The sequence below is a fragment of the Eulemur rufifrons genome, chromosome 7 (genome assembly GCF_041146395.1).
Source record: "Eulemur rufifrons isolate Redbay chromosome 7, OSU_ERuf_1, whole genome shotgun sequence".
NCBI lineage: Eukaryota > Metazoa > Chordata > Mammalia > Primates > Lemuridae > Eulemur > Eulemur rufifrons.
This window is the reverse complement of record NC_090989.1, coordinates 273,188,578-273,212,805: the sequence shown is the minus strand read 5'-3', so window position 1 is coordinate 273,212,805 and position 24,228 is coordinate 273,188,578. Positions and strand designations below refer to the sequence as shown.

Sequence of the window (24,228 nt, the reverse complement as noted above, 5' to 3'; positions counted from 1 at the left end):
TAACTCATGCGTATGTGTCTTTGGCTCTGAAAACTATGTTCAGTCTCACCAGCCATAAGCAAATGCAAGGTGTTCTATGTCAGCATTTGAAAATTAATTTTGTAGCTTGGGCAACTTCTTCCCACCTTCCACACATACACCATTTTGCTAATCGATGGATTTGCTGTCACTTGCTTACAAAGAAAACAAATTAAAAAAAAAATACATACACAACTGCATTTAACAGTACAAGGTGGAATGTCTTTTTTTGCCCCTTCACTCCTGTCCTCCTTTTTAAGGGAAGAAAGCCTGTGGTGAAGTGAAATGAGGAAGGGCATTGGAGAAAGATAAACCTGGGTGTGAATGTTGTCTCAACCACTTACTGTAACTCCCTGGTCTTGGGGAAGTACTTAGCTTCTCTAAATTTTTATTTTTCTGTTAATAAACTTGGACTTATAATCTCTACCTTTGCAAGGTTGTTGTGAAGCTAAATGTTCATACAAGTGAAATGTCCAAGAAAGACTGGGACATTGTAGGTAATAGTAAATGGCAATTATTTTTATTATACTTAATAGTAATAATGCTTACCTAGGGATTAAGATAAGCAGTTGTGTAAAACAGTTTGTTCTATTTTACCAATATCTGTTGTGGTGGAGGAAACCCAGAATTATCTCTATTGTTAGCCAGATAAGATATAACCTTAAACGGAAGACCTCACATGTGGAATTTAAAAATACTCAAGAGAATCAAGGGAAAAACCATTAGAAATAAGGAGAGCTCTCGGCCAGGCACGGTGGCCCACGCCTGTAATCCTAGCACTTTGGGAGGCCGAGGTGGGTGGATCCTTCAAGGTCAGGAGTTTGAGACCAGCCTGAGCAACAGCGAGACCCCGTCTCTACTAAAAATAGAAAGAAATTATCTGGCCAACTAAAATATATATAGAAAAAATTAGCCAGGCATGGTGGTGCATGCCTGTAGTCCCAGCTACCTGGGAGGCTGAGGCAGGAGGATCGCTTGAGCCCAGGAGTTTGAGGTTACTGTGAACTAGGCTGATGCCACGGCACTCACTCTACCCTGGGCAACAAAGCGAGACTCTGTCTCAAAAAAAAAAAAAAAAAGAAAAGAAAAAGAAAAGAAATAAGGAGAGCTCTCAAAAAGACTATGTGTATATCCCCCAAAAAATCAAAGTTATTAATAGTAACCATTGCTAACTAATACTAATTAGAAAATATAATGGGGGGAAAAAAATCACAGTTCTAACCACTACTGCTATCACCACTGCTAATGATAAAAAGTTTAGGAATAATCTCAACAAGATATATATGAAACTCATACACATTTTTTAATTATATAATTTCACTGAATGAGATTGGGTGCCGTGGCTCACACCTATAATCCTAGCACTCTGGGAGGCTGAGGCAGGAGGATTGCTTGAGCTGGGAGATCACCATCAGCCTGAGCAAGAGCAAGACCCCGTCTCTACAAAAAATAGAAAAACTAGCTGGGCATGGTGGTGTGTGCCTGTAGTCCCAGCTACTTGGGAGGCTGAGGCAAGAGGATCGCTTGAGCCCAGAGTTTGAGGTTGCAGTGAGCTATGATGATGCCACTGCACACTGGCCTGGGCAACAGAGCAAGACTCTGTCTGAAAAAAAAAAAAAAAATTGCACTGAATGACATAAAAAATTACCGAATAAATGGAGAGGTATACCAATGCTCATAGATGGGAAAATTGAATATTGTAAAGCTGCCAGTTCTTGATACATTAATTTTTCAGGTAAGTAGAATTACTGGGGAAATTAATATAGGAATATTTTTGGAAGAAATGTGGCAACGAAGTTCAGATGGAAACATAAATAACAGTGAACAACTGAAAGAAAATGTAAAGAAGAACAATACATTAGTGGAACACATTCTAAAGCTGCAGTTATTAAAACTTTTTTGTGAAGGTATAAGCAACGAAAGATCAATGTAATACATCAGAAATAAATTCTGATGTATAAAAATATATTAATATATGATATAAAAAGATTGCAATTTGTTTAACCAGTCATCATTTAAAGGACATTTGGGTTATTTCCAACTTTTGGTGATAATGAGTAAAGCTGCCGTAAACATTCAATTAGACCTTTGTGTGAACACAAGTTTTCATTTCTCTTGGGTAAATACCTAGGAGTGGAATTAGTGGATCATATGGTAGGTGTACATTTAACTTTGTAAGAAACCACCAAATTATTTTTCAAGCATTTCCATCAACAACATATGAGAGCTCTAGTCGCTAAGCATCCTTGTCAGCACTTGCTATTGACAGTTTTTAAAAATTTAGCCCTTCTATTAGGTGTGTATTAGTAGGTAAGTATGGCTTTAATTTGCATTTTCCTAATTAAAGATGTTAACCATGTTTTCAAGTATTCATTTGCCATACATATATCTTCTTTGGTGAAATGTCCAGATCTTTTCTCCATTTTTAAACTGCATTGTTTATTTTCTTATTGTTGGGTTTTGAGAGTTCTTTATGTATTCCTGATGCAAGTCCTTTGACAGAAATGTGATTTGCAAGTCTGTGGCTGTGTTTTCATTTTCTTAGCAGTCTTTTGAAAAATAAAATTTTTAGTTTTAATAAAGTCCAGCTTATACTTTTTTCTTTTATGGATATTGCTTTTGGTGTTTTATCTAAAAGCTCTTTGCCTTGCCCAAGGTCAATTATTTTCTCCTATGTTTTCTTCTAGAAGTATTACACTTTTACATTTTATATTTAGGGCTATGATCCATTTTGAGTTAATTTTCATATAAGATGTGGAATTAGGTCAAGTTTTAGTCTTTTGGATATGGATGTCCAATTGTTATAACACTATTTATTAAAAAAAAAAAAACACCCTATCCTTTTTCCATTGAATTGCCTTTTCATCTTGTCAAAAATTAGTTAATGATATTTGTGAGGGTTTATTTCTAGGCTCTCTATTGTTTTCCATCAGCCTTTGTGTCTGTTTATGGCAGCTATATTTATAATCACCAAAACCTGGAAATCACCCAAATGTCCTTCAGTTGGTGAATGGATAGACTATGGTACATCTGCACAACGGAATACCATTCAACAACAAAAAGGAATAAATCATTGACATGCAAGCACATGGATGAATCTTATATGCGTTATGCTAAATGAAAGAGGCCTCAAAAAGCTACATATTGTATGATTCCATTTGCATGACATCCTGAAAAAGGCAAAATTATAGGAGCAAAGAACAGATCAGGGATTTGCCAGGATCTGGGGGTAGAGGGAGCAGAGCTGACTATAAAGGAGCAAAAGAAGGGAATTTTGAGAGGGTATGAAATTATTTTGTATCTTGATCATGCACTTGTCAAAACTAACAGAACTGCACATCAAATAAGTAAATTTTATTGGGTTTAAATGTTAAAGTAAGCAAAGGTATATAAATACAAATCAAGAGAAAGCTAGAGTGACTATATTCACGTCAGGCAATGAGGACTTCAAATAGGAAAAAATGTATTGTGAGGGATATTACATAATGATATTAGAGTCAGTTCACCAAGAAGACATAATAGAGGGATTGTTTAATCTTAAAAGAGTTGGTTAGCTGAAACTGGAGGGAAGGTTAAATGGGTGGAAAAAGGGAGGAAGAGAGAAGGAAAAAGAAGGTCTCAGTTTCAATGAAGTTGGAAATGAAATGATTCATTGGTAGCCAATGGATATGGAAACAGTAAGATAAACCCAAAGATTTTGGAGCAGTTATAGGGATGCAGTGAAAGTAAAACTTTTAACAGTTCAGGTCTTAACATTGTGACTTTCTCTAACAGTATTCCAGGAACATGGTAGAGGATAGATAGTGGAGGGTACAAAGAACTTTTCAGGATTGAGGAGATACAGAATGCTAATGAGGGAAGTATTTAAGTTTCTGATCCTCTATAGTAAATATTTTTCTATAATTTAGTCTAGACTTTCTCTTCTACCCTTTCCATGACTTGAGGAAACTGTTGAATTCTCATTCCAATTCTGGGTTAAAAGAAAGCTCCCTCTGCCAGAAAATTATAAATAGTTATAGTTTAGCCAGCTCTAATTCTTAGTCTCCACCCCCTTCCATTTGAGAGCATTTATTGTCATATCTCATTTCTTTTTTTTTTAATTCAGTCATTTTCTCTGTCCTATCTCATTTCTGATACTAATTTCTGGGAACATTTTCCAAATTTCAAAAAAAGTGGGACATCTGGGGCTATAAAATAGTAATTATCCTATTCAGGTAGAAAGTACCTTCACATTTTTATCTGACTTCGTTCTCAGAAATAATAGTATATTTGCTGTAATTTTATGTTATATATTTTGAGACTACAGTGTTATATGTATATAAATCTAGAACTGTATCTTATATAAAAATCTAGAACTATATCTTCTTAATGATTTGGACATTTTGTCATTATGTAGTGACCAGAACTCTTTTCCCCAATAATGCTTTTTGCTCCCCCAAAATCTATTTCATCTCAATAATATAGCTAGCTGTACTAGTTTTCTTTTGGTTGGTGTTTACCCACTTCATGTTTTTCTATTTAGTTATTTTCAACCTTTCTGTGTATTTTTGTCTTGTGTCTTTTGTAACCTGTTTGCACCTGGATTTTGTGGTTTTAATTTAAAAATCTTTGTCTTTTAAATTGAACAGCTCTAATTTTATTTCATAAAATGAAATCAAGTTTAAATAGATTTCGGTAGCCATTTATTGATCACTACTATGCTAAGCCACTATGAGAAATGTAGAGAAATGTGAGAAAATTTGCCCTCAATGAACAATTTTAAACCTGATTTTCACTTAAAACTTAACACATACATTTAAATTTTTCAAAGGAAATTGCTTTAAGATGTACTTATTAGGATTGCTAGATACACCAATTGGTCAATTATAAAAAAAGTTTTTTATAAGCCAAAAAACAGTATACATATCCACATATAATTTGACCTTTAATTATTTTTTATGATGTGCAGATAATAAGAATTATCCACACTTTATAGGCTGATACACTGAAACTCAGAGCAGTTAGACTTACTGAAGCTCACAGAGCTGGTTAATTAGCAGCAAAGTCTGATTTTAAGGTGTTCTATATTTGTCTGATGGTTTTTCTGCTTATTTTCTTAGGCAGAAGCTTCTCATAGTGGAAAGACATGGTCTTTGGAATTATTTAGTTTGAGTTTTAATCTCTTCTCCAGTACTGGTTAGTATATGATTTATTTCACCTCCCTGAGACTCAGATTCCTCAAAGTACCTCCTACATCACAGGATTGTGGTGAAGACTAAAGGAGGCCATATGTGTATAGTTTCCAGTGTGATGTCTGATACACGTGTAGTATAATACATGCCCAATAACTGGTAATATCATCTTTGTTGTTATTAGTAGTAAAAGCTAGCTGTTACAGCCTTTCCCAGAACTTGTCATCTTGTCTCATTAATTAGATAAATTGTCTCTGAATTGTGGAAAACTGGCAGTGAGCCCAGGGCAAGCACTAACAACATGGTCCTTAAATGTGAGACCGAAAATTTTCTGTAAAACCTGGATTATATTGCCCAATTCTTTTTCCTATGTCTACCATAAAGTGAAACAATGTTTTCCTCTAGTAAAGAGTTACTGGGAATTTTAGTTGATGCATTTTTATTTTAAAAGGTAAAGCTTAAAGCTTTTCTTTAAAAGTGATGGCTTTAAAAGTTTTCCACATCTCTACAAAAGTCTGGTTTAACTCCAGAAACTCATCAGCTTTAATATTAAGTTTTTCAGCTTTTCAAAGATTTGTGACCATACCTTGGCATAGCATAAATGTGAAATGTAATTTGAGTATTAATGTTATACTAGAGTAAGACCCTTTATAAAAATAAAACTTTTGTGTTGATAATTCCTTTTCCCTGGGATGAGGCCTTTCTGAGATTCCTTTTCTTTAAACCTATAAAGATGAAATATGGTCCTAATAAAAAAAAAACATTTTGAAATACACCATACACTTAGGACATCAGGCCTATAGTCAAGATAATATAGTTTCTTAGGATGTTTTAGAATTATTTGAGGTATAGGCAGAGGTTTGAATTACATATTCCTACTCTTGATTCTGACAGTCATTTTTCCTTTTCTTTTCACTTTGAAAATGAAGAAAGATGTTATTTCTGTAGATCCTATCCCAGGCATGTGAAGAAGGGTGAAGTTCTATGTTGGATAGATTAGATAGATTCAAAGCTACTTACATGCATTTTCCTGGTCCTTGTTTAGACAGAGTAGGATTTTTAATGATCAATCTCAAAAGTAAACAAACATTTGTATATGGAAAAAAAGGATGGAAATCCTATACATCTTTATCTTTCATTTTTTCCTCTTTTCCGTCATTCTGCATAGGAGCAATTACAGCTTGAGACTTAAGTTGTAGCCAAAGGGAAAAGAAAAAATTCTACTCCTTTTAGTTAAATAGCATTTAAGTACTAAAATGCTCCACAAATCCTTATGCAACAATCAGCTGAAGCGTTGATCACTTCCCACTATTTTAATTGTGGCATTCACTTTGAAAAAGACTGAATCATTGTTGGGTCTCCTGTTGACTTTAGTGCCACAGTCCAGTTGAAGTTGTTGCTTGTGGCATACCAAGGCATCTCTCCAGCAAAATTTAAGAATCTAATTAATCTAGTAAAACCTCATTACTTTTTAAAAAAGTTTTTGCTTATTTTAACATTTAAATCCAATAAAATTTACTTATTTGATGTGCAGTTCTGTTAGTTTTGACAAGTGCATGATCAAGATACAAAATAATTTCATATCCTCTCAAAATTCCCTTCTTTTGCTCCTTTGTAGTCAGCTCTGCTCCCTCTACCCCCAGATCCTGGCAAATCCCTGATCTGTTCTTTGCTCCTATAATTTTGCCTTTTTCAGGATGTCATGCAAATGGAATCATACAATATGTAGCTTTTTGAGGCCTCTTTCATTTAGCATAATGCATATAAGATTAATCCATGTGCTTGCATGTCAATGATTTATTCCTTTTTGTTGTTGAAATGGTATTCTGTTGTGCAGATGTACCATAGTCTATCCATTCACCAACTGAAGGACATTTGGGTGATTTCCAGGTTTTGGTGATTATAAATATAGCTGCCATAAACATTTGTGTATAATTTCTTGTGTTAATATAAGTTTTCATTTCTCTCGGATAAATACCTAGGAGTGGAATTGCTGGATCATATGGTAAAGGTAATAAAGGTATATTTAACCTTATAAGAAACTGTCAAACTATTTTCCAAAGTTATCTCTAATATTTGGCACTTACGCCAGTAATTTTTGAAAGTTCTGCATTCTTGCCAGCAATTACTATTGTCAGTTTTTTTTTGTTTATTTTAGCCATTCTGTCAGATGGTTACTCATTGCCTTTTCATATGCAGTTTGCCCTTTGACTTCAATTCAGTGGATGTTCTTATAATGTTTGCATTGTGTGTGGAGAATAGAATTACTTCCATCTACTTTTGCAAGTCAGGCTGTGGTTCTAACTCTCTAATAACTGTTTTATTTCTTTTGCACTTAGAACTTGAATGGCCAAGTTCTATTTATCAGAGCACGATATATATATATGTTCACTAAATGATTATGCTCTTCTGATAAATATACTAAAGTATAATATGTATGTCCCAACACTAAAAATAATACTTATTATTATGTTGAGTACTACTTTGCATTATATTCTTTGCTTCATTTAATTTTCAAACATTGGACCTCAGTTAACAGAGAAAAAAAGAAGTAGGAGGAGGAGAAGGTAGAGGAATAGGAGGTTATTTCCTGGGAAGTTGGGAGGATGTGTTAGGATACAATACAGAAAATGATAACAATTGTTCCAGTGTGATGGGAACTGACATGATCCATGTCATCTGACCTCACTTCTTAAACCTCCCCAAATGTTTTATATCCTGGAATCAGATTGTTCCATGTTAATATGCCTGAGAAACTAAATTTCTTCTTAACTATAGATGGCCTCTAGTTGGCTCACAAATTATTGTTTTCCTGATGAAGATACTAAAGTGTAGCATGTATATCCAAATAGAGATATAAAGTTTCTAGACTTTTGAAACACTGGAAGAAAATTCTTCCCTATTTTAAGGAATATTTGGAAAAGTTTAAACCTGGTGGAACTTTTTAAAAATACCTTTTATAGATATTAAATAACTTATTTTTATTACAAAATATATTTTAGAATACTTTACTTATAGTTTATATTGATAATGTTTAAAAACTATTTTCAGATAAGTTTAAACTTACTAAAATTTTAAATGTTTTTAATTTTGGTTACAAGATAAGGACTGAGCCTTAATTCATTTTAAATGCATTTCTTCTAGTTTTTGCTAACTTGAGATTAATAGAAAATGCCACAAATATTACAGTATATTTTGTATGTCTTCTGAATATGGGGAAGAGTAAAAAGTTTAGGAATATCCAAGAGCAGTTTTGTTTTTTGTATTCTTAATAGTGGCATTTGAAGATATTAAATGGCAAGAGTACTACTCAAAGCAATCTATAGATTCATTGCCATCTTTATCAAAATGCCAAGGACATTCTTCACAGAAATAGAAAAAATAATCTTAAAATTCATATGGAACCACAGAAGACTTGGAATAGCCAAATTGATCCTGAGCAAAAATGAACAAAGCTAGAGGCATCACACTACCTGACTTCAAAATATACTCCAAAGCTATAGTAACCAAAACATGATATTGATATAAAAACAGACACATAGACCAATGGAACAGAATAGAGAATGCAGAAATAAATCCATATATTTACAACTAACTGATTTTCAGCAACGGTGCCAAGAACACATGTTGGAGGAAGGACTCCTTCTTCAATTAATATTGCTGGGAAAACTGGATATCCATATGCAAGAAAAAAAACAAAGCTAAATCCCTATCTCTCATCATATAAAAAAATCAATTCAAAATGTATTAAAAGACTTAAATGTAAAAACTGAAACTATAAAACTAGAAGAAAACATAGGGAAAACACTTTAGGACATTTGTCTAGGCAAAGGTTTTATGGGTAAAACTTCAAATGCACAAGCAACAGAAGTAAAAATAGACAAATGGGACCATATCAAACTAAAAAGCTTCTGCACAGCAAAGGGAACTATCAACAGAGTGAAGAGACAACTGTAGAATGGGAAGAAATATTTACAAACTATTCATCTGACAAGGCACTAATATCTAGATATGCAAGGAATTCAAACAACTCAACAGCAAAAAACACCAAATAATCCAATTAAACATGGGAAAAAGATCTGAATACACATTTCTCAAAAGAAGACATACAAATGGGCAATAGGTATATAAAAAATGTTCAACATCACTAACCATCAGAGAAAGGCAAATCAAAATCACAATGAGATATCGTCTCATCCCAGTTAGAATAGTTGTTATCAAAAAGACAAAAGCTAACAAATACTGGGGAGGATGCAGAGAAAAAGGAACTCTTATACACTGTTGATGGGAATGTAAATTAGTACAGCCATTATGGAAAACAGCATGGAGTTTCCTCAAAAAACTAAAAATAGAACTACTATGTGATCTATTAATCCCAATACTGGGTATTTATCCAAAGGAAAAGAAATCAGTATGTTAAAGAGATACCTGTACCTCCATGTTTATTGCAGCACTATTCACAATAAGGTGAATATGGTGTGGAATTAACCTAAATGTCCACCAACAGATGAATGGATAAAGACAATGTGGCATATTTTCACAGTGGAATATTATTCAGCCACAGAAAAGAATGAAATCCTGGCACTTGTGACAACATGGATGAACCTGGAGGGCATTACGTTAAATGAAATAAGTTAGACCCAGAAAGATAAATACCACATATTCTTAGTCTTACATGGGAGCTAAAAGTTTTTTTGAGCTCATGGAAGTAAAGAGTAGAATTTTGGGTGTTAGAGGTTGGGAAGGATAGGAAGGAGGGGAGAGATTGGTTAACAGATACAAAATTATAACTAGATAGGAGGAATGAGTACTGGTGTTCTCCAGCACTGTAGGGTGAATTAATATGGTTAACTCTAATTTATTGTATATTTTCAAAAACCTAGGAGAAGGTTTTGAATGTTCACAACACGAAGAAATGATGTATGTTTGAGGTAATAGATATGCTAATTGCCCTGATTTGATCATTACACATCATATACATGCATGGAAAATATCACTGTGTATCCCATATATATGTACAATTATTATATGTCAACTAAAAAGGAGAAAAAAAAAGAAAATAAAAGCAACAGTGAAATCATTGTTGAATGAATGAAAAGGTGTAAGAAATTTATTAAGTTTCGCCACAGTATTTATAAAATTTTACTAAAGTCTATAGAGGGAATTTCAGGCCGGGCGCGGTGGCTCACGCCTGTAATCCTAGCACTCTGGGAGGCCGAGGTGGGCGGATCGTTTGAGCTCAGGAGTTCGAGACCAGCCTGAGCAAGAGCGAGACCCCATCTCTACTAAAAATAGAAAGAAATTATATGGACAGCTAAAAATATATATAGAAAAAATTAGCCGGGCATGGTGGCGCATGCCTGTAGTCCCAGCTACTCGGGAGGCTGAGGCAGTAGGATCGCTTGAGCTCAGGAGTTTGAGGTTGCTGTGAGCTAGGCTGACGCCACGGCACTCACTCTAGCCTGGGCAACAGAGTGAGACTCTGTCCAAAAAAAAAAAAAAAAAAAGAGGGAATTTCAGGCTGTATTCCTGAATCAGATTCCTGTGAGTGTTCTGTGTTCATTACAGTTACAAGTAGCTTAAATGGAACAATTTTGTAATCATTTTAGCTTAGCCACAGTACTGTTATCTAACATTTCTTTGTTCTAGGAGATTTGTATCACGAATTGACTGAGGGCACAGATTTATTCATTTTCTTATGCAAATCTTTCATTTACTGCTTTTATGATTCTTCTTTATCTGCAAAGGCCAAACACTATTGTACCAAACTGCTTGAGCATCACAGTTAATTTCAGCACTCGGGACTTCATAAAAAGAGGCACAGAAAGAGAGTGCACATTCATTAGGACATACAATCACAATTAGTATTTTGTTTTTAAACTCTCATCATTAATGTGAAGAAGCTGAATACCAGAACACACTAAAAATTCCTAGAAGGTGGGCTTTTTACTGAGCAATGATACAAGATGGTTAAAAGTTAGATGGAGAGAGAGCCTACCAAGTGTATGAAAGGCCCAGCAAAGGTCATTAGTAAGTTCAAGTAGATAATCTCCTACCGGAGCAAGTGTTTGTGCCCGACAAGGAGACTTATGGGACTTGTAAGCAAAATTACTGTTTTTTTCTTTTTTTTTTAGTGCTAAAAAAATTTCATCTTATCTCTTGGCCCTTGGAATGTTTGAAAAAGTATAGCATTTGATTTAGATACAATGATTGCTTTGGATACTTTTATATCAAAATTATCCCATAAATTCAAGTTCTCAGGGGAAAATGCCAATTTATTCTCTCTTCTCTGGGGCTTCATATTTCTATTTTCAAATGCCTAAAGAAGTTTGGCACCAGATTTTAGTTTCTTACTCCTCTTCAGGATTCTAATCACTATTTTTTATTGCTCTTCAGAAACTATACAACGAAAAGAAAAAGCATTGCCAAAGATTATGGTGTGTCTGTGAGCATTGACATTACTCTCCTTTATTTCTTTACAGTTTTCCCAAGAATCATATGGCATTGAGAGAAAACCCACTACTCACATGATGAAGAGTTTATTCCATATTTACTCCTAGGCAACTAAATGAGCTTTTTGGCATCTCATTCACACTGGACTGTGATTAGCTTTTGGTGTCCTCTTCATATTGTTTCATTCCCATTAATGTCCACACTGGTGACTTACCATTAATCATGCTGCAGACTCCTTTGTGCTGGTCTAAGGTTCTACCTCATTAAAGAGCCAGCACTTTCTCTCTTGTCTTTGGCTATACGTCCTTCCATTACTTCTATCAATTGAAATTTCCTTTCTTCTTTTTCATATTGCTAGCGGCCCGCTAAGGGGATTGCATTATTTCTCCATTAACTCCTCTCTGGTTCCATATGAATGTCTAGAACTGTGAAGGGGCTGAGATTTTACTCTACTTACAAACTAACAAATTATCCTGACATAATTTAATGAATGCTCACAGTGTTTTACATTTATTATAGTTGTCACACCATTCATTTAACTTGGGTCATTTCACCTGAGATCAAATCACTGGGACAGGGCCTTGGATTTTGAACTACAAACAGAAAAGATGCACATGCTCCCCGGCACTTGGTGTGCTTTGTACTCTGTTCCTTTCCTTTGGTTAATTTGGGGAGAAGTATTAACATGATAGTGCCTCTTTGTCTTAGTATGTCAGCCCCCTTTCTAGCACTAGGGTGGTCTCTCTGGCTGAAATATTTGCCATTCACCCTGTTACTGTGTAATCAATAAATGCACATTTTTCATCATCTCTGAATCCACATCCTAAATCCTTCTGTTTTCACCACTGTATTTGTAGGCACACATATTGGTACTATATGGAGCCCAGTATAAGTAGAATACCCTCTTGTTCTCTACCTTGATGATCTATAACTTGGATTTCTGCATAGCAGAACACTAATTCTGTTTCCCAGACATTGTCCGAAGCTGCCATGGTAATAAACCCATTCTCGGGCTTTCAGATCTTGTCCACAGGGTGTAACAAAGCTGTGGCATATTAAATCTAATATCTGAATTTTACATTTATGTTCTTTCATCTGAAATCACTTTCTCCTTTTTTCCAGCAATTGTGTTAATTAATCTAGGACTCCAAACCACTTCCAGCTTAGATGTTAGAGCTGAGTGTTATAGGTACTATTATTATGTCCTGTTTACAGATGAAAAAAATGAAGGCACAAGGAGGTTAACTAACTTGCCTAAGGTTATAAAGTTAGTAAGCGAGAGAGCAGGATTTATACCTTAGCTGTCGACCTGTACAGTTTGTGCTCATAACTGCTTTGTTTTACTGCCTCTTCAAACTATTGTCATATGAGAGGTGTAGGGAGTAGGTGTTGTTATGAATTAACAGTAGGGGCAATACAGTTAGGGTTTATGGAGGAGTGAGTTTCAACTGATTTTGAAATAGGGGATAGGTTTGAATATGTGGAAAAGAGAGCATTCCAGATGCACAGCATGAGCAAGGGTTCAGAGATACTGCTAACCAGAGTACATTCAGGGAATAATGAGAAGATTGGATTAACTGATTTTATAGAAATAATGCATAGCATATGAACTTGGTTAGTACTGAAGGTTTATCCATTAGAACTTCACTGAAAAAATACTAAGTCTCAGAGTTCTTAGATTAAGATTAAATTGGATTCTTAAAAAAATACTGCTAATCTTATTCATTGGAAATATCGATTCAGTTTTCAGATGGAAATACATTAGTAGTAAAATAACAGAATAAAATTCATAGTCTTTACTACAGAGTTTTTTAGTCTTTTCATTTTTCTTAAGCTGGTTCTGCCCACATCAACATAATTTGGCCAGTTTAATTTGTGATGAAATTGGTCCAGCAGGAAGAGTTGGATTTCTGTATGTTGAATTTCTGCCAGATTTCAGAAGAAAAATGTTACTTTAAGAGTTCTGGGCTATGCACGGTGGCTCAGGCCTGTAATCCTACCACCCTGGGAGGCTGAAGTGGGAGGATTGCTTGAGCTCAGAAATTTGAGACTAGCCTGAGCAAGAGCGAGACCCTATCTCTACAAAAAATAGAAAAAAAAAAAAAATAGCTAGGCATTGTAGTCCTGACTACTCTGAAGACTGAGGCAGGAGGATCGCTTGAGCCCAGAAGTTGGAGGTTGCAGTGAGCTGTGATGACACCATTGCACTCTACCTGGGGCGACAGAGCGAGACTCTGTCTCAAAAAAAAGAAAAAAGAGTTCTGGTCATTTCTGGTGGAGTGAAGGTCTTGCCATGAAGTTGTCATTGGCATGTTTACAGAAACTGAACATAGCTTTGTTATTCATTAATATAAAACTACAACACACATACTCAGAAAGTAGATATCACATGGAAAACATGTAACTTTTTCAAAGAAATGTCATGCTTACGTAGCCTAGCAAAAATAAGAATCTCGATTGTGATGGGAAGCTGATTTCTTTCCCAAGCTTGTGGCTGAAGAAATCTGAACTCTCCTTTGGGTTTTGTTAACTAATTCACCACCCAACCTTGAAATATACATAAAAAAATCATCCACCAATATATATTCATTTATTTCTTATATTTACAAATTAGAAGAGGTATCTAGAGGAGGGAAATAAACTGACACCAAAGGTTAGGAACTGCAGAAGTGTGGGAGGTATAGAGTAGCCAAGTGGGAATTTCTTTGAGGAATCCTTTGTTTTGACTTGTGTGGATAAGCTGTTTGTGGATATATAAAGAATTTTGAAACTTAATTTCCTTTTCTAGACTTGAGAAGCAAATCCCTTTATAACTTTCTGTGTAAGACTCTGGATTTGCAGTTATCCAGTAGTTTTTTTGAAATAACCAAAAATAACATTAAAGTTTATTTTTTTCCAAGCTAAACTATATCAGTATAATGCCATTTTATATATAGTGCCTTGCCTATTCAGAAGTATAATTTGTACTACAGATTTTTCTGGACTCGTTAAGACTAGGTTCATAGATATTTTGGAATAAGGCCTATTCCTAGAATATTATCTGCAGTTGATTTTAACTAGATGTTTTTGCACATGCTTACAAAGTCCTATGTTGATACTGTGTCACTCTATGTTGAAAACACTCCTTTTGATAAAATGAGTAGAAATAGCAAAAACCAAATCCTAACTGACCTTTAAATGAGTCTTTGCATTATAAGGCTAAAACTAAGGGCTTCTAAATATTTTTACTCAAAGAACTGTTTGAAATGTACCTAAAGGAAATGTTTATTTTCTGAATTTTTTAATTTGGGAAAGACACTCAAATTGTGATTGGTTTTAACTCACTGATCAGGATGAACCTGTAAATTTTTCCTCTAGGTTTATTTTTCATCGTTTCCTCACCTTAAACTTTCAATTGTCCATGAATTTCTTCCTGAGCAGAACATATTAGCTTATGATTCGAGCTGTAGCACAATCTTGTATGACCTTGTATATAGGTTGCCAGAGTTAATCATCTGAGCCTTGGGCTTTTGCTGCCATATAATGGGATTATTTATTATTTAACATGTCATTTCCAGCATGTGCTCTCAGTGCCATGTAGATAAGCCTGCCTTTGGTGGCTTTCAATCTAGAAAAACTAATAATATGCAGACATACATACACAAATTGTGGTGTTGAGTAAGAGGGATAGGAGATGAACAGTACTGTAAAGGAAATTAAGAATGTTAGCTTTATAATTAGGAACTGTACATAATTTTACTCTCTATATTTCCAAATTTAAATAAACTGAACAGGATAGAAAGTAGACTTAAATTAATTTTTTTTTTTATTTTTTCCCTTCTCTAAGACTTAATTTCTAAGGATGGGGTTAATTTTATCTATACTTACAAAGTAGTCTTGATAATTTATTACGAAAAAGAGCGGGTGTGATCCTAGCACTCTGGGAGGCCAAGGCTGGATGATTTCTTGAGGTCAGGAGTTTAAGACCAGCCTGAGGAAGAGTGAGACCCTCTCTCTACAAATAATAGAAAAATTAGCTGGGTGCAGGGTGGGCGCCTGTAGTCTTGGCTACTTGGGAGGCTGAGGCAGGAGGATCACTTGAGCCCAGGAGTTTGAGGTTGCAGTGAGCTATAATGATACTACTGCACTCTAGCTGTGATGGCAGAGCGAGACTCTGTCTCAAAAAAACAAAAAAAACAACAAAGAATAAAAAAAGAAAATAGAGTTCATTTTATTAGGAAAGTGTTAAATCTTAGTTGGTAATGTCTCTTTTCCTTTTTTGTCTTTTCAGAGTATGTATGTAACTGCTCTGCAGTTGGAAGCCTGGATGTGAATCGCTGCAACCAGACCACAGGGCAGTGTGAATGTCAGCCAGGTTATCAGGGGCTTCTCTGTGAAACCTGCAAGGAGGGCTTTTACCTGAATCACACTTCTGGTCTCTGTCTGCCATGTGACTGTAGTCCACATGGAGCCCTCAGCATACTGTGCAACAGGTAAGCAACAGATGGTGGAGGTGAAGTTTATTTTATTTAAGCAAGGAAAAAAAGGCTCTTGCTTTTAAGGACCAGACTGGCATAAATAAAGGGGGAGGACGAGGGCCATAGATTTATGAAATATTTTGTATACTCTTATTCCCTTTGTATGTTATATTTAATGTCATGATTAAAAAGCTAATTTACTGATTTAGTTCTTCAAAACACCTGGATCACTAACTTTGCTCTATGATGGTTTCTATAAATTTCATGGAAAAAAATTATTGAGGAAAGAATCTACTTTCTGGAAGACCTAAATTTCAGACATTTCTGAAAGTGGAAATGTTCTTGCTATGTTTATTAACATAACATTAGAATTCGAGGAAACTTGTTTTTTGGTTTTTTTCCTCATCAAAATTCTAGATTTGTTTCTTTGGGCATCTAATGCTTAAACTTGGTAATATTCTAATTTCCTTAACTAGTGGTAAGTAGACTGGTTTTACTCTATTTGCCTGTACATTTTTGAGACCAAAACTAGATTAAGCAGTAATTATTTGAAAATTACCTTTAAAATAGTATGTTATTTGGAGGTGACTTAATCTAGAGGATTAAAGATATCCTATTATCTGAGGATTTGCCTTCTACTACACTCAAAGTAATTATTCTTTGACCTGGTATGAGGCACTTAGCTTTTCGAGGATGCCCAGTGGGGAAAAAAAACAAAAAAAAGCAAACTGAAGAGACAGTGTTATGTAATGAAAAGAACACAGGCTTTAGAATCAACGTAACCTGGGTATGAATCTGAGATCTGCTGCCACTTAGGAGCTGCGTGCCTTGGACAAATCATTTCATTTCACTGAGCTTCAGTTTCTTCTCAAGGTTGTTATAAAGATTAGATGAGTGGAGTATGTAAAATGCCTAGCACATATCACCCAATAAATTCCAGTTTCTTTTAATTTCAAAGGAATATTGTTCACTTAAATGAGGGAATCTTTTTAAGAACTTTAAGCTCCATGGCAGGAAAAGTGCTTTATACTTTATCTTTAGCAATAGATATTTTAGATGCTTTATTAATTATATTGTACTATTATATAATATTGTATCATATTATACTTCTATTAAAATAGGTGCTTTACTGTAGTTACACTCTAGAGGGATATATACCTACATGATGGGTGCAACGCGCACTATCTGGGGAACAGACACGCCTGGAGCTCTGACTTGGGGGGAAAGGCAGTACATGGGCAACGTATGTAACCTGCAATTCTGTGTCCCCCATAACAATAAGATGAAATAAAAAAAAATAAAAAAAATAAAAATTAGAAAATAGGTTCTTCATTAGCATCTCATGTAGAGTATCTGATTTCAGTAATGGTTGATTGATGCAGAAGGTGGAACAGACCTGTATTATTATTTTTTTTAATTTATTTTTTTTTTTTTGTGACAGAGTCTCACTTTGTTGCCCAGGCTAGAGTGAGTGCCGTGGCGTCAGCCTAGCTCACAGCAACCTCAAACTCCTGGGCTCAAGCGATCCTCCTGCCTCAGCCTCCCGAGTAGCTGGGACTACAGGCATGCGCCACTATGCCCGGCTAATTTTTCTATATATATATTTTTAGTTGTCCATATAATTTTTTTCTATTTTTAGTAGAGACGGGGTCTCGCTGTTGCTCAGGCTGGTCTCGAACTCCTGACCTTGAGCGATCCACCCGCCTCGGCCTCCCAGAGTGCTAGGATTACAGGCGTGAGCCACCGCACCCGGCCCAGACCTGTATTATTATTACCGCCATGTCACTTAATGACGGGGATACATTCTGAGAAACATGTCTTTAGGACGCAAGCATCATAGAATGTACTCCCACAAACCTAGATGGTACAGCCTATTACACACCTAGGCTATATGGTATAGCCTATTGCTCCTAGGCTACAAACCTGTACAGCATGTTCCTGTATTGAATACTATAGGCATTTATAACACAATGTGAAGTATTTTTGTATGTAAACATATCTAAAAATAGAAAAGATACAGCAAAAATATGGTATAAAAGATAAAAAATAGTACACCTGTCTAGGAGAATGGAGCTTGCAGGACTGGAAGTTGCTCTGGGTGAGCCAGTGGGTGAATACTGAGTGAATGGAAAGGCCTAAGACATTGCTGTATGCTACTGTAGACTTTATAGATACTGTACATGTAGGCCACACTAAATTTATAAAACAAATTTCTTCAATAACAAATTAACCTTAGCTTACTGTAACTTTTTTACTTTAAACTTTTGAATTTTTTAAAACTTTTTGACTCTTCAGTAATTACACAGCTGAAAACACACATACATGGTATAGGTGTACAAAAATATTTTCTTTCTTTATATCCTTATTCTATAAGCTTTTTTCTATTTAATTTTTTTTTTATTTCTTAAACTTTTAAATTAAAATCTAAAACACAAACACACATAGCCTAGGCCTACACAGAATGAGGATCTTCAGTAGTACTGTCTTTCATCTCTACATCTTGTCCCACTGGAGGGTCTTCAGGGGCAGTAACATTCATGGAGCTGTTATTTCCTAGGTAACAATGCCTTCTTCTGGAGGCAATACCTCCTGAGGACATGCCTGAGGCTGTTTTACAGTTGACTTTTTTTTAGTAAGTAGAAGGAGTACATTCTCACATAATGATAAAAAGCCTAGTATAGTAAATGCATAAACCTGTAACAGTCATTTATTATCATCAAGTATCATGTACTGTACATAATTGTATGTACTATATTTTTATATGACTGGCAATGCCCCAGGTGTGTTTACACCAACATCACCATAAACATGTAAGTAGTATGTTGTGCTACAATGTTACCACAACTATGACCTCACTAGGTGATAGGAATTTTTCAGCTTCATTATTATCTTAGGGGTCCACTGTTGTATACTCAGTAGGTCATTGACTGAAATGTCATTATTTTTACCTGGTTTGTATGATTTATATTTTCTATGTGTGCCTGATAGGTTCTGTTGTCCTTTGTAGGGTTTTTGTTTGCTTTTATTTTTTGAGACAGTGTCTCACACTATTGCTCAGGCTGGAGTGCAGTGGGTCATCATAGCTCACAGCAACCTCAAACTCCTGGGCTCAAGTGATCTTCCTTCTTCAGCCTCTTGAGTAGCTGGGACTACAGGCATGTGCCATCACGTCTGGCTAATTTTTTAAAATTTTTTGTAGAGATAAGGTCTTGCTATATTGCCCATGCTGATTTCTTTATTTAATGAGATGCTTTTATTATGTATTATCAGCATAATGTCAAAATATGTGGATTTCTCAAATGCTTTACTATTTTCCTCTATGTGAAAATTAAAAGGACCTTGCTTTCCCTGCAGCCTGTGCAAATAATGGCTGTTTTCTCTCTCCCTCTCTTATCTCTGGACTTGGGGTTGGAATAGTATATCTTCCTTTCTCATCATTGCTACTCTCAGAGTGCTCTTCCATTCCTCCTTCCTAAACGTCCCCTTTGAAGCTCATGGCAGCAGACTGTGCTGTTACCCCTCCTTGCTGCTGTTCCTGCTCCTGGGCTCCTTTATTTCTTACACACGGCTCATTGTTACCTCTCTGACACTACATTTGCCATAATTTTAGATGATTGCAATATCTATAGATGATCCTAACAATACTGCGGCCTCTCAGTTTCTTGACTTCTCTTCCAATAGGTTTTCCTTCATGCTCTTTCCAATCTTTATTTCTTTTACTTGCCCTATTTCGTGTTTGTCTTTGGTCCCAAGGATAGGCATATTCAATTTCTGAGATAAATTTGTACTTCTTTTTATAGGTTACTACAGAGTAACATTTGTTTATTTAGTTTTTAATAATATTATTTCAGAGTATCAGGCAATTTGTCAGAATAAGCAGTGTATCACAAAAGTCGTTTTAAAGCCTGTACTTAAAGGAAGTGTTTATAAGGAAGGCATAGGAGCTTTAAGTCCACATAGCTCTAAGCACTGAATTTCTTAGTACCAGAAAGGAAGTTAAATTGACATGAAACTAGAAGAACAGAAATGGGAAGTTGCAGGACTACGTGCTTTGCAAGAAGATGTGGGTGAACTATGAGGAAACACCTCTATGTTTTGCTCTGCTATAAATTATGTGTGGGTAGGATAAGGGAAACAGGAAATTATAGGCAAGTACTGTGATGTGTAGTAGGGAGTGGAATCTGAAAATGGATTCCATTCTTGGTTCAGCCACTAACTAACTATATGGCCATGATTAAGCTATCTGACCTCTCTGAACCTCAGTGTTTTTTTCTGTGAAATACAATTAATATATCTAACATGAAGGAGTTTTGTGAGAATTAGCACAAAAATACAGTTAGAAGGGATGAGATCTAGTGTTTGGTAATACAATAGGGTGACTATAGTTAACAATAATTTATCATATATTTCAAAATAGCTAGAAGAGTAGATTTGGAATGTTCTCAACACAAAAAAATGGTAAGTGTTTAAAATTATGGATGTCCCAATTACCTAGATTTGATCATTACACATTGTATGCTTGTGTCAAAATACCGCATGTGCTCCATAAATATGTACAACTATCCATAAAAATGAAAAGATTTTAAAAGAGAGAATGAAATTTTGTTTGTGTATAGGTATCTACTCATGTTGTAAATATGCATAGATTTAGCTCAATAATTCCCTAAGAGTTGAATCTGTCTTAAAAAAAAAAAAGGTGAAGAATAAAATTAATGTTATATGAAAGAGAAGGATTAAGTCAACCACACTCTTGGGTATGAGCAGATATTGGGATATTTGGTTTTTGTTGGTAGGCCAAAGAATTGTTCGTTATAACAAGAAAAAATTAGCTTATTTTCTTTAATTTTCATTTAAAAATCCATTATTCCTTTTAAAACTGAACATTCTCTATTTTAGAATAATAACAATAATAGCTTAAATTAAACAAATACCAGGCACTATCTTCAGCCCTTTGCAATTATTAACTTATTTAATTCTCATAGCAACCATATGTAGGCACTATTATTGTTCTCATTGGTATAGAAAAAAATGCATGTTAAGTAATTTGCCTAATTTACTAGATAGCAGCCAGTAAGTAAGAGAGTTGGGATTAATACATTTGCCAATTTGGATCTAGAGTATATACTCCTCTCCACTATGCTGGTACAACTTTTCTCAAAACCTCAGAAACTGAGCCGAGCATGAGTATTGTAAGAAACTCTCATGCTCTGGTGCAGACTACTTGATATTTTCTAGGAGTTTCTTCTAGTTGTCCTCTGGTAATAAGACCCTTACCCTGGTGTAATGTAGCTCATGCTATATAAATAACTATTCTTGGTAAGGACTAATCCTAGTTTTATCTTAGTGAAAATAGAGAACATGAGAGGATCAGCCCTTTGATGAACAAGGATCAATTGCATTATCTATTATATTGCTCTCTCTTTGTGTTAGGCACTTTGTAGTAAAAACAATATTGCTTTTGCGCTAGTAAAGAAATGTATAATCTCTCTTCCTCGTCTGGTCTGGTCTGGTCTCATTTCCTCTTCCTCGTCTGGTCTGGTCTCCTCTTCCTTGTCACGTCTGGTCTCGAGTTTTAATTTCAATAATGTTATTTTTATTTTTAGAATATCTATGTTGTTATTTTGCAAAGCCACATGTCTTGGCTAATAATGTCTTGTTATTTTCTATTTTTACTTGTTTTTAATATTGCTTGGCATATTAAAAAAAAGAAATGTATAATCCATACAAAACTAAAAGACACAAAATTGCTAGAATGTAATACAAAATATTATAGTTTATAGATATATGCTTAATTTGTATGTATAGTAATTTAAAGTAGGAAAAGAACAGGGGTAGGCAGAAGTGATAGGAAAGGCTTTACAGAGGAGGTGGGAACTGATATGTGCCTTGCAGGTTATGATGTAGAGAGGCAGAGAAATGAGAAAACCTGTCAGGAGAAAAACCATGAGAATTCAAGTGCATTTCCCAAGATTATGCAATGAGATGAGAAATCTGATCTCCTAACACCTACTCAAATTCTATTCTGCCTTGACCTCCCTGTTTTCTCTTTAAAAATAAAAGTAGAAAAGTGGACTCAGTTTTATCCTGATTCTCTAATGCATTGAAAGTCTGTGGAACTAAAAACTGACTTTTAAAAAATTTATTTCCCTGTTCTTTATGCCTTTCAGTGGGAGTTGCCCCAGTGAGGGTAGATTTTGGCTGCAGGATCCAGATGTGGGTTGAGCCCTGTCTTTGTGTGCAAACACAAAGTCCTTTATGTACTGACAGATGGCCACCCCCTCACATCACCATTGGTGTTCCAACCTGTTTAATTGGAAGGAGTTGGTCTACAATATCTGAACTTTTCATTTTGCTTTTGTAACACGTTTCTAATGTTTTCCTGAATCACATTTTGACATATGTTTAAAAAATGAATGGAGAAATCAGATAGCATTTTATCTCAAAAATCAGTATGCCTAATGAGAGCCTGAATCTCTTCATATAACTCTTAAAATATCATCAGGGCTGACTTTAAATGTAGGCAATTATGTACTAATTTGAGATTCTTTAATGTATTCATGGTAGGTTAGTGTACAAGGTGCATCCTTTTAGACTGTCTTAGTAAGATAACAAAGACGTTCTGTCATGGTCTAATATCCTTTTCCATAAAATCTGTGGTTGCTGCTATACAGTAAGTTCTCACTTGACATCATCCATAGGTTCTGGGAAACTAACTTTGAGTGAAAAGAGGTATAACAAAACCAGTTTTACCACAGGCTGATTGATACAAACAAGAATTAAGTTCATCCCTTCTGTGTAGTGTGATATGTGAAAAATAAAAGCAATGAAATTTTTTTAGAAGAAAAAAATTAAAAAAAAAAGAGTTAAGTTCATATATTTCCTATATTTCTGGCCATAAAAACATTAACCAAACCTCTAAATAAAGACCCAAAACACTTCTAATGTTAAACATCAAAATAAATGTGAGCTATACATGCATGAAAGATTAATAAACATAAGTAAGAAAAGTATTTAACCAGTTATTCCAGTTCAGGGTCACAGGTGGTTGGAGCCCAGCCTAGCAGCTCAGGGTGCAAGGTGGGAAACCACCCTTTACCGGATGCCATTCCATGTCAGGGCACGCGTACACACACACCCACACTCACTCACGCTGGGACAGTTTGGACGTGCCAATTAACCTAACGTGCACAACTTTGGGAAGTGGGAAGAAAACAGAGTGCCCAGAGAACAGCCACACAGACATGGGAAAAATATGCAAACTCCACACACACAGTGGCTCCAGCTGGGAATCCATTTTTTTTCTCATCAAAAATAATGTAACTAATAATGTAATGAAACTACATTATTCCAGGACTTGCTGTACAGTATATTTTGAAACACAGTCAGTCATCTCAATCCATGGGTTCTACATTCACAGATTCAACCAATGCAGATTGAAAATATTAGGAAAAAAATGAATAACAATATAGCTATAAAATAATACAAATTAAAAAAACAATATAGGATAACAACTATTTGCATAGCATTTACATTTTATTAGGTATTATAAGTAATCTAGAGATGACTTAAACTATCCGGGAGGATGTGTACAGGTCATATACAAATACTCTACTGTTTTATATAAGGAACTTGAGCATCTTTGGATTTTGGTATTGAGTGGTCCTGGAAACAGTCTCCCTCAGGTACTGAGAGACGACTGTATTTACTACTTTGCATTTTAATTATGGGAATGTGCCCCAGGATAGAAGGCAAACTTTTACTTATTAAGTAAACTAATGACAAAATAAATTTCAAATAGGAAGATGTCAAAACACCTCCAAGGCTCACATTCACATAGGGCTCTGAAAATCATCTCATGTGTAATACTCAGGAGTAACAGCTGCTTGTGCAAACTCTTATTTATTACTTTGCCTGTAATTCTGGAAGATCAAGAAAAAAGTTATTTGATAACTAGAAACAATTAACAATTTAGGAAAGCTTTGCCATTTTATTCACTAATTGTTTCATTTAATAAAGACATTGCATTTGCCAACTATTTGTCTAAAGACATTATCTCTGTTCTCAAGGGACTTACTGGCTAGTGGAAAGATAGACATACAAATAAAATATGAGTGCTAGCAAAGTGCACA

The 24,228-nt window shown here is 35.1% G+C and overlaps 1 protein-coding gene across 1 annotated transcript in view; it reads left to right on the top strand.

The window, feature by feature from the left end:
- Positions 1-24,228, top strand: part of MEGF9 (multiple EGF like domains 9) — a 95,783-nt gene that overhangs the window by 29,482 nt on the left and 42,073 nt on the right. The window contains exon 2 of the mRNA XM_069476725.1: positions 15,913-16,114. Coding sequence (XP_069332826.1) covers positions 15,913-16,114 — 202 coding nt within the window. The remainder of the gene's footprint in view (positions 1-15,912; positions 16,115-24,228) is intronic.